The 16,252-nt window shown below is 46.6% G+C and overlaps 1 protein-coding gene across 4 annotated transcripts in view; it reads left to right on the forward strand.

Moving 5' to 3' along the window:
* Positions 1 to 14,157, forward strand: part of WWP2 (WW domain containing E3 ubiquitin protein ligase 2) — a 66,988-nt gene extending 52,831 nt beyond the window's left edge. For all 4 annotated transcript variants that reach the window (XM_083164752.1, XM_083164753.1, XM_083164751.1 and 1 more), the window contains 7 exons: positions 4,340 to 4,473; positions 5,488 to 5,628; positions 5,715 to 5,835; positions 6,322 to 6,426; positions 6,773 to 6,869; positions 7,053 to 7,125; positions 11,827 to 14,157. In XM_083164752.1, the coding sequence (XP_083020878.1) occupies positions 4,340 to 4,473; positions 5,488 to 5,628; positions 5,715 to 5,835; positions 6,322 to 6,426; positions 6,773 to 6,869; positions 7,053 to 7,125; positions 11,827 to 11,926 (771 nt within the window). In that variant the 3' untranslated portion in view covers positions 11,927 to 14,157. The remainder of the gene's footprint in view (positions 1 to 4,339; positions 4,474 to 5,487; positions 5,629 to 5,714; positions 5,836 to 6,321; positions 6,427 to 6,772; positions 6,870 to 7,052; positions 7,126 to 11,826) is intronic.
* Positions 14,158 to 16,252: the final 2,095 nt, after the last annotated feature.

Below are 16,252 nucleotides of genomic sequence, written 5' to 3' on the forward strand. Positions count from 1 at the left end.
TATTACCAGTACAAGGCGGTGCAGCTTTTAAAGATTCTGTGGATAAAAAACTGGAGGGAAACCTCAAGGCTATCTTTGAAGGGGTGGGGTTTACCTTACGACCCCTTATTGCTTCAGCCTGGGTTTCTAAGGCCATGATAGAGTGGGCTGGTGAATTATGCACCATGCTGCAGGCTGACCCGGGTGCATTACTGCTTGCAGAAAAGATTAAGGCAGCAGCAGAATATGCAGTTGAAGCAGAGGAGGAAGCTATTAAAATGGCAACCAGAGTGTCCACAGTCTCCATTAATGCCAGGAGAGTGCTTTGGCTTAAAGCCTGGGAAGCAGACAATGAGTCCAAGAAGGCTCTGGAAACATTAGCCTTCAAAGGAAAGGTACTCTTTGGTACCGAATTAGAGGAGATTATAAAACAGGCCACAGGCGGCAAAAGTACATTCCTGCCGGCCTCCTCAGCAAAGCAGACATCCAGATTTTCTGCTTTTAAGCCGTCCTTTCGGCCCTCCCCTAGAGGTGGTGCGTCCTTTCGAGGACAGTCTTTCAGGGGAAGGTTTCAGCCCTCTAGAGGCAAGACACAAAAGTCAAAATTTGGCTCTTTTCACAAGAAGCCTGCCAATAAAGGAGAGGATAAACCCTCTGCATGACTGTCAGGGGCTTTGCCCGACAGTGACAAAAGTGGGCGGGCGTCTCACACACTTCAGGGACGCTTGGGCTTCTCTAGGCCTGGATGCCTGGGTGCTAGACATCATAACACAGGGTTACAAAATCCCTTTCAGAGGGCCACCTCCGAAGAGGTTCATTCCCACATCCTTACCAAAGGAGGCACGGCTGCGTACAGCTCTTGTGAGAGCAGCGCACTCCCTTTTGGAAAAAGGGGTGGTTACACTAGTCCCCAAGACAGAGTGGAAGAAAGGCTTTTACTCCACGCTGTTCCTGGTGCCCAAACCAGACGGGTCTTTCAGACCAATACTAAATTTGAAGTCTCTAAATGTTCATTTATGGGTAGACCATTTCAAAATGGAGTCTCTACGGTCAGTACTCTTGAGTCTGGACCAGGGAGAATTTTTGGCGTCCATGGATGTCCAGGACGCATATTTGCACGTTCCTATACACCCGGAGCATCAGACCTTGTTGAGGTTTGCCATAGGAGACCTGCATTTACAATTCCGGGCGTTACCCTTTGGGCTAGCAACCGCGCCAAGGGTATTCACAAAGATAATGTCAGTAATGGCGGCGGTGCTGAGGCTCAGGGGAATCACAGTAATACCCTATTTGGACGATCTCCTGTTCAAAGCAGAGTCAGCAGCCATGCTGCAGAGTCACTTGGCAGAGGCCATCAGTTTTTTGCAGGCTCACGGCTGGATTTTAAATTTGCAAAAATCTCAGTTGGTACCGTCACAAAGGCTCCAATTCTTGGGAGTCATACTGGACACCCATCTTCATCGGGTATTCCTCCCGGAGGTAAAGGCCAGGGATCTGGTCACCCTAGTCCAGGAGATTCTCAGGGCTCAGAGCATTTCAGTATGGAGGTGCCTCAAGCTCCTGGGGAAGATGGTGGCGTCATTCGAGACGCTTCAATTTGCCAGGTTCCACTCTCGGAGGTTCCAATGGAACATTTTGTCAGCCTGGTCAGGAAACACTTTGACCATGAAATCCGAAATGATAGTGCTGTCTTCGGACACCCGAGAATCCTTGAAATGGTGGACAGAAGTAGATTCCCTTCAGTGGGGTCGGTCATTACAGACCTGGGACTGGTTGATAGTAACTACCGACGCCAGTCTCAGGGGCTGGGGGGCAATAGCCCTGGATCTCAGGCTTCAGGGCCTGTGGACGGAAGAGGAATCAGCGTTACCAATCAACATCTTGGAGCTGAGAGCTGTCTGGAAAGTGATTTCCTTGGCGGGAGACAGGTTACAGAACCTCCCTTTGAGGATTCAGACCGACAATGCCACAGCTGTGGCGTATCTGAATCACCAGGGAGGTACACGCAGCAGATTGGCCATGTGGGAGGTATCCAGAATCTTCCTATGGGCGGAACAGAATGTTCCAGCTGTATCGGCTATATTCATCCCAGGAATAGAGAATATAGAAGCCGACTTCCTGAGCAGGGAGGAGCTCAAGGAAGGGGAATGGAGCTTACACCCTCAGGTGTTTCAACAAATCACTTCGATGTGGGGAACTCCGGATGTGGACCTGATGGCATCCAGGATCAACCGTCAAGTGCCCAGGTTCTATGCCAGAACAAGGGATCCACTAGCGGAGGCAGTGGATGCCATGACTATTCACTGGCAGGGAGATCTCCTTTATGCATTCCCACCAGTACCAATGTTACCGAGACTTCTGAAGAAAATACAGGGGCAGAAGGTTCCAGTGATCTTAGTGGCCCCAGATTGGCCAAGGAGATCCTGGTACTCGAGGCTTCAGAGGTTGTCTGTGGACTCATGGCGTCTACCTCTGGGACCAGACCTTCTAAGACAAGGCCCGTTCAATCACCTGGATTCAGATCGATTGATTTTGACGGCCTGGCTATTGAAACCACCATTTTGAAAAGAAAAGGGTTTTCTGAGGCAGTAGTACAGACGATGATAAAAGCCAGAAAAGCTGTATCTTCGGCAAATTATTATAGAGTCTGGAAGACTTACATTCGATGGTGTGAGAGAAGAAAGGCTCATACATCTCATTTTAAGCTATCAAGAATGATGGAATTTTTACAAGATGGTTTTTCATCGGGCCTAAGCCTTCAGTCACTGAAGGTACAGATTTCGGCCTTGTCCATCTATTTCCAGAAAAAGATAGCCATTTTGCCGGAAATTCAAACCTTTTTACAGGGAGTATCCAGGTTGAAACCTCCATACAAGCAACCAGTAGCTCCTTGGGATCTATCACTGGTTTTGGAATGCCTTCAAAAGGCACCTTTTGAACCTTTAAGGTCGGCTGACTTTAAGTTTCTCACGTGGAAGCTAGTGTTTTTGTTAGCAGTAGCATCTGCTAAAAGAGTTTCAGAATTGGGAGCTTTGTCATGTAAATCTCCCTTCTTAATTTTTCATGATGACAGGGCTGTTTTAAGAACAGTGCCTCAGTTTTTACCGAAGGTGGTATCTACCTTCCATTTAAATCAGGAGATAGTTCTACCTGTGTTTCAACCCCCAGAGGGTTCTAAGAAAAGGGACAAGTTGAGAACTTTGGATGTTGTGCGTGCCTTACGCATATATGTGGACAGAGTGAAGAGTGTCAGGAAGACTGACACATTGTTGGTATTGTACGACGTACACAAAATTGGTTGGCCTGCATCTAAGCAGACTATTGCTAGGTGGTTGCGGTCTGTGATAGCTTTTGCATACACCAAAGTGGGTAGACCAGTACCGGCCAAAATAAATGCGCATACCACCAGGTCAGTTGCCACCTCTTGGGCGGTTCGACATGGGGCCACAGCTGAGCAGGTTTGCAGAGCTGCCACTTGGTCATCTGTTCACACATTTGCCAAATTCTATAGATTCCATGAGTTCGCGTCGGAGGACGCATCATTCGGGCGAGCAGTGCTGAGAGCTGCAGACCTGAGCGTACCCTCCCAAAGGACCGGCTCTGGAACGTCCCAGTGTTGAGCTGTGTCACCAGGACCATTGAAAGAGAAAAAGGGATTTTTGTAAGAACTTACCGTTCGAATCCCTTTCTCTGATATGGTCCTGGTGACACAGCGATCCCTCCCTTACGCTCAGTAAGTATGCCAGAAGTTTCATGATGTTCATGTTAAAATGGTTAAAAGTTAACAGTTTTCTGTTATGAAATGTGCATATAATATGTGCAGGCGTTTGTACTGAGTTATGTATTCCAGTGGCTTTGAAAGATTGAACTGAAGAGTCCAGGGATGCAGTAGGGGAGGAGCCTACCCTCTAAAACTTTAGGATAGGTGCCTGGCTCCTTCGGACCCTCCTACATCCCCAGTGTTGAGCTGTGTCACCAGGACCATATCAGAGAAAGGGATTCGAACGGTAAGTTCTTACAAAAATCCCTTTTTTTTTAAAACATATCCAATGTGAAATGCCCATATTGGCCAATTTCACATTGTCATTTTATTTTAACATTGCTGTCTATGGGAAATCGGGTCCATCGCGTCTTTTAACATTACTGTCTATGGGAAATCGGGTCCATCGTGTCTTTTAACATTACTGTCTATGGGAAATCGCGGGCATCGCGTCGCGGCCCCTTATAACGGCCACGACCGACGCGATGCCCCCGATTTCGGCTAAATCGCGGGCATCGCGTCGGTCGGGTGTCCTTAAGTTAAGGACAAAATCGGCAGCCCAGATAACTCACAAGTACCCTGTGGCCTTCTCTCCTTCAGGCTCTGTACCATGGGAAGTTCATAGACACTGGATTCACTCTGCCGTTCTACAAGAGGATGCTGAACAAGAAACCAACACTGCGAGACTTAGAATCCATTGATCTAGAATTTTACAATTCCATTATGTGGATTAAGTGAGTACAGAACCATGGGGTTGTGCTGGGTTCAGGGCAAAGTTCCACCCAATTGCTGCACATAGAAGGCGTGACCATTTTATGGGCTGGACTTGTAGCCTATAAGGTGACCTCACTGGAGACTAGTGAATGGATAAGCTGCACTCATGTGGCCAATAATAAAGGGGAAGCCTATCGATTCACAAGGCATGTTTTGTCTTGAGTGATTGGCTAGTTCTTAGCCAATGAGTAGGCTTCTTTCACATGAATGCTGCTTCAGCTCACAAAATGCCATCCGCAATGACGACTGGTGCATTTGTGCGATTTGTGGCTTATGTGAGAGCTGTCTGGGCGTTATATTTTGACACGTCCTCCCTGATTGGTTTCCTCAGCCTGCTGTAGATCTAAGGCAGGGATGGGAAACCTTCGACCCTCCAGATGTTGTTGAACGACACATCCCAGCATGCCCTGCAACAGTTTCAGTATGGCCAAATAGCAAAACTGTAACAGGGCATGCTGGGATGTGCAGTTAGACAGCTGTAGGGCCGAAGGTTCCCTATCCCTGATCTAAGGGCTGATTTTGCAACTGCATTAGTATATTTTGCCTGTGACTATATGCTAAGGGTAAAATAGGCCCTTCCCCTGGTGTACGAGTGTGCATTGAATGTTTGATATGCCCACTTTGAGGGTCCTTTAGACTCTGTAATACCACTTGTTGGGTCTTTAGATGCAGCCAGTTGCACCATGGAAACTTGCACCAGCCCCATACTAATTGCAGATTCACCTCCGTGCGTCACCGCTTGAGAACACCCAGCACACCTCCAATACATTTTACACCTCTATGCTAAACATTGTGGGACACATTTAACATAGGAGGTTGTGCAGTAGCTAGTTTTCTGGCTGTACCAAGCCAACACCTGCGTTTCACCACCCTCTCTAGTCTTCTTATCCAATATAATTACCCTCCATTCTAAAACCTCAGCCATTCCACCTCACCCATCGCCCCTGTCCTGAGCTTCCTTCTTTCTGGTGCAGGGAAAACAACTTGGAGGAGTGCGAGCTGGAGCTGTACTTTGTGCAGGACATGGAGATCCTGGGGGAGGTGACGTCACATAAGCTGAAAGAGGGAGGAGAAAACATTCGAGTCACAGAGGAGAACAAGGAAGAATTTATCACGTACGTAGGCTGCACTGAGGTCACCTCTCCATCACCTGCACTGAGTGGTGTGCAGGAGAGGTGTCTTATGTGTGTCCCTCTCTCAGGCTTCTTACAGACTGGCGATTCACACGTGGCGTAGAGGAACAGACCAATGCTTTCCTGGATGGATTCAACGAAGTTGCCCCATTGGAGTGGCTGCGGTACTTTGACGAGAAGGAACTGGAGGTAAGGGCACAGTTCTAAGGGGAAAATATATGGTTGCCCATTTTACCCATCGTAATCTAGCTGTCCTGTGATAAAATATACTGGGTAAAGGCTAGATAGAATCTGATTGGTTTGTCTAGGCCGCGCCCTCCCGTGTTCTCTTCAGAAGACTATATATATTTCCCCTTTGGTCCCATCATAGAACCATCACCATGTACTAGCTGTACTGGATAAATGATAACTAGACTCTGATTGGTTTGTCTAGGCCGCACCCTCCCTTATCCTCTTCAGAAGATTATATATATTTCCCCTTTGGTCCCACCATAGAACCAGCACCATGTACTAGCTGTACTGGATAAATGATAACTAGACTCTGATTGGTTTGTCTAGGCCGCACCCTCCCTTGTCCTCTTCAGAAGACTATATATATTTCCCCTTTGGTCCCACCATAGAACCATCACCATGTACTAGCTGTACTGGTCCTGAGCACGTTCCGTTGTATTTCAGCTGATGCTCTGTGGGATGCAGGAGATGGATCTGAATGATTGGCAGAAGAACACAATCTATCGGCACTATACCAAGAACAGCAAACAGGTCCAGTGGTTCTGGCAGGTGAGCATATAGGGGCACATTCCAACCCTGTCAATCTTATCCATGTCAACCTTCAGTGGGTTGCCCATTGCATGTCGACTTAAATTAGGTTGATTCAATGACCCATACCCGTATAACCAATCCCTGGCCTTTAGTGAGAAATCACATCGGCAGCCATAAATGGAGGCGTACAGAGAAGAATACAATGTACACAGCTGCATAGAACATGTCCTTTCAGACTTCTTGTATGTGCCAGGGTATGGGGAGACATCTATCAATGTTACGTGGTGCCTTTACATTGTGTTTCGGGGCCAGTGGCCCTATGCAGTGCACTGCATTCCTATATTGCTGCTCATTCTCTTCGCAGGTGGTAAAAGAGATGGACAATGAGAAACGCATCCGGCTGCTGCAGTTTGTGACGGGAACGTGCCGCCTTCCTGTGGGCGGATTCTCCGAATTGATCGGTGAGTTCATTTCTCTATCTGTTTTTAAGCCGTGTTTGCAGTGTCGTCTAACCTAGAGTCATGTACAAAATCCAGCTAGAGGAACTTTCTGACTATCTCATCAGCATTATGTAATCTTAGTCTCGTGAATGATTTATACACTTCCTCCTTGTATCATCCACCGCCTATGTTTGTACCTTGCAGGCAGCAATGGACATCAGAAGTTCTGCATTGATAAGGTTGGGAAAGACACTTGGCTGCCGCGCAGTCACACCTGGTAAGCGCTAGAACGGACATTATTATACACTAGAGCCGGCACTGCCCAGTGACATCTGAGGTCACATCTGGTAATCCCTATACCTGACACTATTATACACCACATCCAGCACTGCGCAGTGACATCTGAGGTCACACCTGGTAATCACTATACCTGACACTATTATACACCACATCCAGCACTGCGCAGTGACATCTGAGGTCACACCTGGTAATCCCTATACCTGACACTATTATACACCACATCCAGCACTGCGCAGTGACATCTGAGGTCACACCTGGTAAGCGCTAGAACGGACATTATTATACACTAGATCCAGCACTGCGCAGTGACATCTGAGGTCACACCTGGTAATCCCTCTACCTGACACTATTATACACCACATCCAGCACTGCGCAGTGACATCTCAGGTCACACCTGGTAATCACTATACCTGACACTATTCTACACCACGTCCAGCACTGCCCAGTGACATCTGAGGTCACACCTGGTAATCACTATACCTGACACTATTCTACACCACATCCAGCACTGCGCAGTGACATCTGAGGTCACACCTGGTAATCCCTATACCTGATACTATTATACACCACATCCAGCACTGCGCAGTGACATCTGAGGTCACACCTGGTAATCCCTATACCTGACACTATTCTACACCACATCCAGCACTGCGCAGTGACATCTGAGGTCACACCTGGTAATCACTATACCTGACACTATTCTACACCACATCCAGCACTGCGCAGTGACATCTGAGGTCACACCTGGTAATCCCTATACCTGATACTATTATACACCACATCCAGCACTGCGCAGTGACATCTGAGGTCACACCTGGTAATCCCTATACTGACACTATTATACACCACATCCAGCACTGCGCAGTGACATCTGAGGTCACGCCTGGTAATCACTATACCTGACACTATTCTTTACCACGTCCAGCACTGCGCAGTGACATCTGAGGTCACACCTGGTAATCACTATACCTGACACTATTATACACCACATCCAGCACTGCGCAGTGACATCTGAGGTCACGCCTGGTAATCACTATACCTGACACTATTATACACTACATACAGCACTGCGCAGTGACATCTGAGGTCACACCTAGTAATCACTATACCTGACACTATTCTACACCACGTCCAGCACTGCGCAGTGACATCTGAGGTCACACCTGGTAATCCCTATACTGACACTATTCTACACCACATCCAGCACTGCGCAGTGACATCTGAGGTCACGCCTGGTAATCACTATACCTGATACTATTATACATCACATCCAGCACTGCGCAGTGACATCTGAGGTCACACCTGGTAATCACTATACCTGACACTATTATACACCACATCCAGCACTGCGCAGTGACATCTGAGGTCACACCTGGTAATCCCTATACCTGATACTATTATACACCACATCCAGCACTGCGCAGTGACATCTGAGGTCACACCTGGTAATCCCTATACTGACACTATTCTACACCACATCCAGCACTGCGCAGTGACATCTGAGGTCACGCCTGGTAATCCCTATACTGACACTATTCTACACCACATCCAGCACTGCGCAGTGACATCTGAGGTCACGCCTGGTAATCACTATACCTGATACTATTATACACCACATCCAGCACTGCGCAGTGACATCTGAGGTCACACCTGGTAATCACTATACCTGACACTATTATACACCACATCCAGCACTGCGCAGTGACATCTGAGGTCACACCTGGTAATCCCTATACCTGATACTATTATACACCACATCCAGCACTGCGCAGTGACATCTGAGGTCACACCTGGTAATCCCTATACTGACACTATTATACACCACATCCAGCACTGCGCAGTGACATCTGAGGTCACGCCTGGTAATCACTATACCTGACACTATTCTTTACCACGTCCAGCACTGCGCAGTGACATCTGAGGTCACACCTGGTAATCACTATACCTGACACTATTATACACCACATCCAGCACTGCGCAGTGACATCTGAGGTCACGCCTGGTAATCACTATACCTGACACTATTATACACTACATACAGCACTGCGCAGTGACATCTGAGGTCACACCTAGTAATCACTATACCTGACACTATTCTACACCACGTCCAGCACTGCGCAGTGACATCTGAGGTCACACCTGGTAATCCCTATACTGACACTATTCTACACCACATCCAGCACTGCGCAGTGACATCTGAGGTCACGCCTGGTAATCACTATACCTGATACTATTATACACCACATCCAGCACTGCGCAGTGACATCTGAGGTCACACCTGGTAATCACTATACCTGACACTATTATACACCACATCCAGCACTGCGCAGTGACATCTGAGGTCACGCCTGGTAATCACTATACCTGACACTATTCTTTACCACGTCCAGCACTGCGCAGTGACATCTGAGGTCACACCTGGTAATCCCTATACTGACACTATTCTACACCACATCCAGCACTGCGCAGTGACATCTGAGGTCACGCCTGGTAATCACTATACCTGATACTATTATACACCACATCCAGCACTGCGCAGTGACATCTGAGGTCACACCTGGTAATCACTATACCTGACACTATTATACACCACATCCAGCACTGCGCAGTGACATCTGAGGTCACACCTGGTAATCCCTATACCTGATACTATTATACACCACATCCAGCACTGCGCAGTGACATCTGAGGTCACACCTGGTAATCCCTATACTGACACTATTATACACCACATCCAGCACTGCGCAGTGACATCTGAGATCACGCCTGGTAATCACTATACCTGACACTATTCTTTACCACGTCCAGCACTGCGCAGTGACATCTGAGGTCACACCTGGTAATCACTATACCTGACACTATTATACACCACATCCAGCACTGCGCAGTGACATCTGAGGTCACGCCTGGTAATCACTATACCTGACACTATTATACACTACATACAGCACTGCGCAGTGACATCTGAGGTCACACCTAGTAATCACTATACCTGACACTATTCTACACCACGTCCAGCACTGCGCAGTGACATCTGAGGTCACACCTGGTAATCCCTATACTGACACTATTCTACACCACATCCAGCACTGCGCAGTGACATCTGAGGTCACGCCTGGTAATCACTATACCTGATACTATTATACACCACATCCAGCACTGCGCAGTGACATCTGAGGTCACACCTGGTAATCACTATACCTGACACTATTATACACCACATCCAGCACTGCGCAGTGACATCTGAGGTCACGCCTGGTAATCACTATACCTGACACTATTCTTTACCACGTCCAGCACTGCGCAGTGACATCTGAGGTCACACCTGGTAATCACTATACCTGATACTATTATACACCACATCCAGCACTGCGCAGTGACATCTGAGGTCACGCCTGGTAATCCCTATACTGACACTATTATACACCACATCCAGCACTGCGCAGTGACATCTGAGGTCACACCTGGTAATCCCTATACTGACACTATTCTACACCACATCCAGGACTGCGCAGTGACATCTGAGGTCACGCCTGGTAATCACTATACCTGATACTATTATACACCACATCCAGCACTGCGCAGTGACATCTGAGGTCACACCTGGTAATCACTATACCTGACACTATTATACACCACATCCAGCACTGCGCAGTGACATCTGAGGTCACACCTGGTAATCACTATACCTGACACTATTATACACCACATCCAGCACTGCGCAGTGACATCTGAGGTCACACCTGGTAATCACTATACCTGACACTATTATACACCACATACAGCACTGCGCAGTGACATCTGAGGTCACACCTGGTAATCACTATACCTGACACTATTATACACCACATCCAGCACTGCGCAGTGACATCTGAGGTCACACCTGGTAATCACTATACCTGACACTATTATACACCACATCCAGCACTGCGCAGTGACATCTGAGGTCACACCTGGTAATCACTATACCTGACACTATTATACACCACATACAGCACTGCACAGTGACATCTCAGGTCACACCTGGTAATCCCTATACCTGACACTATTATACACCACATCCAGCACTGCGCAGTGACATCTGAGGTTACACCTGGTAATCCCTATACCTGACACTATTATACACCACATACAGCACTGCGCAGTGACATCTGAGGTCACACCTGGTAATCACTATACCTGACACTATTATACACCACATCCAGCACTGCGCAGTGACATCTGAGGTCACACCTGGTAATCACTATACCTGACACTATTATACACCACATCCAACACTGCGCAGTGACATCTGAGATCACACCTGGTAATCCCTATACCTGACACTATTATACACCAAACCCAGCACTGCGCAGTGACATCTGAGGTCACACCTGGTAATCACTATACCTGACACTATTTATACACCACATCCAGCACTGCGCAGTGACATCTGAGGTCACGCCTGGTAATCCCTATACCTGACACTATTATACACTACATCCAGCACTGCGCAGTGACACATTCACTGACCTTACATTTAGTACTATAAGTAGATGTTAATTAATAATGACGTGTACAATCCCATTAAATCGGCAGATATTGGATGCGACATAGTTATATTTTAAAGCCAGGAACAATAGCCAAGTATACCAGTAAATTAATGTCCCCCTCTCATGTAATCTTCCTGTCCTCTCAGCTTCAACAGGCTGGATCTGCCACCGTACAAGAGTTACGAGCAGCTTAAGGAGAAGTTATATTTTGCCATTGAGGAAACAGAAGGTTTTGGCCAAGAATAACACCAGGACTTGGGAGGAATGAAGACGACAGGGAGGAGGCTGATCAAGATCCCAACTGGACTTGAGACACAACTTGGCTTCAGTATGAAGGTGTCCAGTCTTTAGCGGTCTTGTCTCCAGAATCAACACGTTGGCAAGAGTCATTCACACCGTGCAATTCTGAAGCACAAGCGGTCACCGTGATCACAGATGATCAACAGTGACACCACTGAGGTCATTTGGCTCGGCCCGAAAAATGACCGCCTCCACTGGTTTTAGGTCCACTGTTAAGGATATGCCTGGACCTTACCCAGAGACTGAGTGGTAGGGTGTATGATCATCCTCATAGGAATTATGGCTTTAATACATTTTTTTTCTATTTTTTCCCAGATTCTCCCCCCTCCCCCCTCCACCCTCCACCCCCGTCTGGGAACTAGTTTGCACATATATTATTTCCCTTGAATTTCTCCACCTTGGAGGTGCGGGGGGGGGGGGGGGGGGGGGGGGGGGGGGAGGGAACGGTGGAAAAGAGTGCGGTGGCTTGCTCCCGTATTCCCCTTTTTGTGTGCCGTTTTTAACATATGAAATAATCCGTAAAACATAATCAATGTTTTTTATTGATGCTTTCTAAAAATGACCACGTTACAGAATTTTAAATGCCGCATGTTCTATTTTATTTTGTCTGAGCTAATTCATTTTACATTTCAGAAATATATGAAAATGTCAAATTATTTAGATGGTTTTAAGAAAAACCGCTGCGTGAGCCAAGCGACTCCTAGCATCCAAAATGTGGAGAACATAATAGATGTATTAGTAGGTCAGGGGTGCCTACCCGGAATGGCCGGGAGGGTAGGCAACCCTAACCTACTGATACATCCCTTCCCCAGGAATGGGGGGCAATCCTCCCGTAAACCCCCCCTCCCCGGCATCTCCCCTGTTGCAGCGTTAATGCATTTGTACCTCACACACACACTGCTGGATCCCAACTGCTAAGTTTTATCTTACAGAAATACAGATTCACAAAACTTTCTACTGATTTAAACGAATTGAATATAGCTTATGTATGTATTTAGGCCTACGGGGGTTACCGTTTGCAAAATGAACATTTTATTAACCCTTTCTGTGCCAACATCTTTGTGAGAGATGTTCAAAATATCCGCAAAAAGAAAAATGCCAGCGTCGCTCACATTTGTTATATAAATTCAAATCAAAAAATGTTAAAGTTAAAAAGATTAAACTGCCTATATAAGTTAAACGTTACGGGGCATTCTGATGAATAAAAATGTCTGCTCAGCAGTTTTCACACCTATTTTGACAAATTCACTTGGCACTCAAAGGGTTAAAGCAGGAGGCTTTCATATATCGAGGAAGGTGGAATCACTGGCACGCTGCAGACTTTAAAACTGAAATATTAGGTTTAAGTTGGACATTTAATTGCTGCATCCAGATGACCGTACATACAAAGACATTACAGGCCAAACGTCATGGGGTGTGAGAATCAGAAAGCGCGACATTTTCCGAGAGTTTTTCCTTTTTTTTTTTTTAAAGCGACAATCATTTACATGGCAGGATCAACCTGATTTTGTAGTGTAAATGATTGCCGCTTTTAAATAAAATGGGAAAAATCTACCGAAATCTCTCACTTTTGAACTACAACTCCCAGATTACTTGCAGCGTTCACCAGGCCTGGAGGAGTTGGAACCAAATAAACAGAACTCAGTGGAGGTCTGCTCCAGGATGTGTCCCAGACCGGTGTACGTGTCCATTGCATAGCATAGACAGAGATCTAATTATCTTATTGGGAGTTACGGTGGTCATTAGTGAAAATAATCTGCTCCAATACTCTAAAGGTGCTCATACACTAGTAAGATTTATCTTCAGATCTGGCTGGTTGGAACAAAAACATGGTTATGGATGAGTGACAGTTTGTCAGTTTTCCAGCATTTCCTAGCAAATGGTCAACTGTCATCTGCTCTCATCCATAACCAGGTTTTTGTTCCAACCAGCCAGACCTCAAGATAAATCTGCGTGTGTATGGCCACATTTACAATCATGTTCTAGAAGTACATTCACTTTTTTCAGCTTATGTTCAAAATCCGATCCTGTACATAGCATGTATATAGTAAATGACTGTGTGACATATATGTATTACATTGGTAATGTGCAAGAGCATTTACCAGAGATTGTATAGGATGGAGCTGCATCTATGATGCTTAATTTCATATGCAATAAATACACAGGTTTGTATACGAGCTGCCTGTCCTGTTTATTTCCAGGTGTGTGGATGTATGGACCAGGACCAGACAAATACAGGACATTTTTAATAGAGATGTGCAGGTCCGGATTTCACATGTTTTTGCTCCAAAATATAGCCAATAAGATCCTGTTTTGAGATCCGGGAAAATCCGAACCTGGACATCTCTTATTTTAAGTGTCCAATGCATAAATGGTACCCACATTTGTATTTTTAGATGAAGACTCCCGCTGGCGAGACATTGGGTCAGGTAATTGGGCCAATATCACAGCATGCTGCGTTTGAGAACCAGTAATAATCCGATGATCGTCACAAGGCATATTGGTAAATTCAACGAGAAGGCGGACCCACTCACGGGTATGAAGCAGTGATAAGGGAGGAGAAATGACCCATGGCAACCAATCAGAACTGGAGTAACATATCATTTGCATACACTAAACTTATACAGAGCAGCTGATTGGTTGCCATGGGCCACTTCTCCTCTGGCTCCCTTCTCCTACCTTACCGCTGCTTCATACAGCTACCACTCATTCCATTAATAGCAGTAACTGTGAGGAGAAGCTAACCGCTGTTATTGTAGTCATTGTCCAACAACTTTGACACATCCCCGTTATCTATATTGATGGGGCCAAAAAGTTGCTCTTGTTTTTGGCTACAGGATATGCTCCTGTGTGGTCAGACATCAGCTGCAAGCTGGGACTTGTAGTTCTACAACAGTTGAAGAGCCACAGGTTGCCTGAGACTGCCACACCGTAGTTGAAGGCAGATTTTGTGTGATGGGCTTTAAAGCATACTTGCCTACTTTTGAAAACTAGTTTCAGTGAGATTATAGTTGGTGGTAGAATTTTGTACAGTGCCCCATTGAGGAGGGGGGGGGGTGTTATGCTCCTCCCAAAGGGCGTGTCTAGTTCCAGACAATGGAGAAATTGTGAAAAGAGATTGTAAACATGGCACCTAGAAGCGTGGGTGTGTACTGCTAAATCTGAGAGGCATCTTGTAAAATTACTTATATCCAAATGTAGATGAGCCCCAGAGCAGTTAGTAAGAGCTACTATACTTGGTAAAGTGCTGGGAAATGGTGCTGATGACTCAATGTAAATGTATCTGTCTCCCGTTCCTTTTTTTCCAAAAATGTAACCGTGTAATGTGCGCTAGGTGACATGAGGGAGATTGCTAGACTAATGAGGGAGATTGCTGCTATGTCTGGGAGTGTCCTGCAGAATGCAGGAGGGGAGGTAACTACGATGTAACCGTGTAATGTGGGCTAGGTGACATGAGGGAGATTGCTAGACTAATGAGGGAGATTGCTGCTATGTCTGGGAGTGTCCTGCAGAATGCAGGAGGGGAGGTAACTATGATGTAACCGTGTAATGTGGGCTAGGTGACATGAGGGAGATTGCTAGACTAATGAGGGAGAGAGGGAGATTGCTGCTATGTCAGGGAGTCTCCTGCAGAATGCAGGAGGGGAGGTATCTACGATGTAACCGTGTAATGTGGGCTAGGTGACATGAGGGAGATTGCTAGACTAATGAGGGAGAGAGGGAGATTGCTGCTATGTCAGGGAGTCTCCTGCATAATGCAGGAGGGGAGGTAACTATGATGTAACAGTGTAATGTGGGCTAGGTGACATGAGGGAGATTGCTAGACTAATGAGGGAGAGAGGGAGATTGCTGCTATGTCAGGGAGTCTCCTGCAGAATGCAGGAGGGTAGGCAACTACGCTTTAAAGGAAACTAGCAAGACGAAATAGTAAAACCAGCATTAGTCCTCTGCAGTAAGAGTCTCCTGTCTCCCCAGGCCGGCCCTTCTCTCCTGCCCTTTCATGCTTCATCCCAGCGTTGCTGTGTCTGGTGCCAGCTGGGACCAGCAGGAAATGCTTTCATGTAATAGAGAAATGCAGAGTATGTGAGTTGTTGCTGAGCAAATACACAGCCAGACACCTTACAAGCATGCATTGACAGGCTGTCTCACCTTGTATAATAGCCTCCTTGTGTAATGCAGACGCGGTGCACAGGCAGAGAGGCACGTCAGCTGGGAGCCTGCTGCGTGTGCCAGTCAAAGGATAAGAGACGGATGCCTTCATATAAAACATAT

This window comes from Crinia signifera, chromosome 11 (genome assembly GCF_055691185.1).
Source record: "Crinia signifera chromosome 11, ASM5569118v1, whole genome shotgun sequence".
In the NCBI taxonomy this organism is placed as follows: domain Eukaryota; kingdom Metazoa; phylum Chordata; class Amphibia; order Anura; family Myobatrachidae; genus Crinia; species Crinia signifera.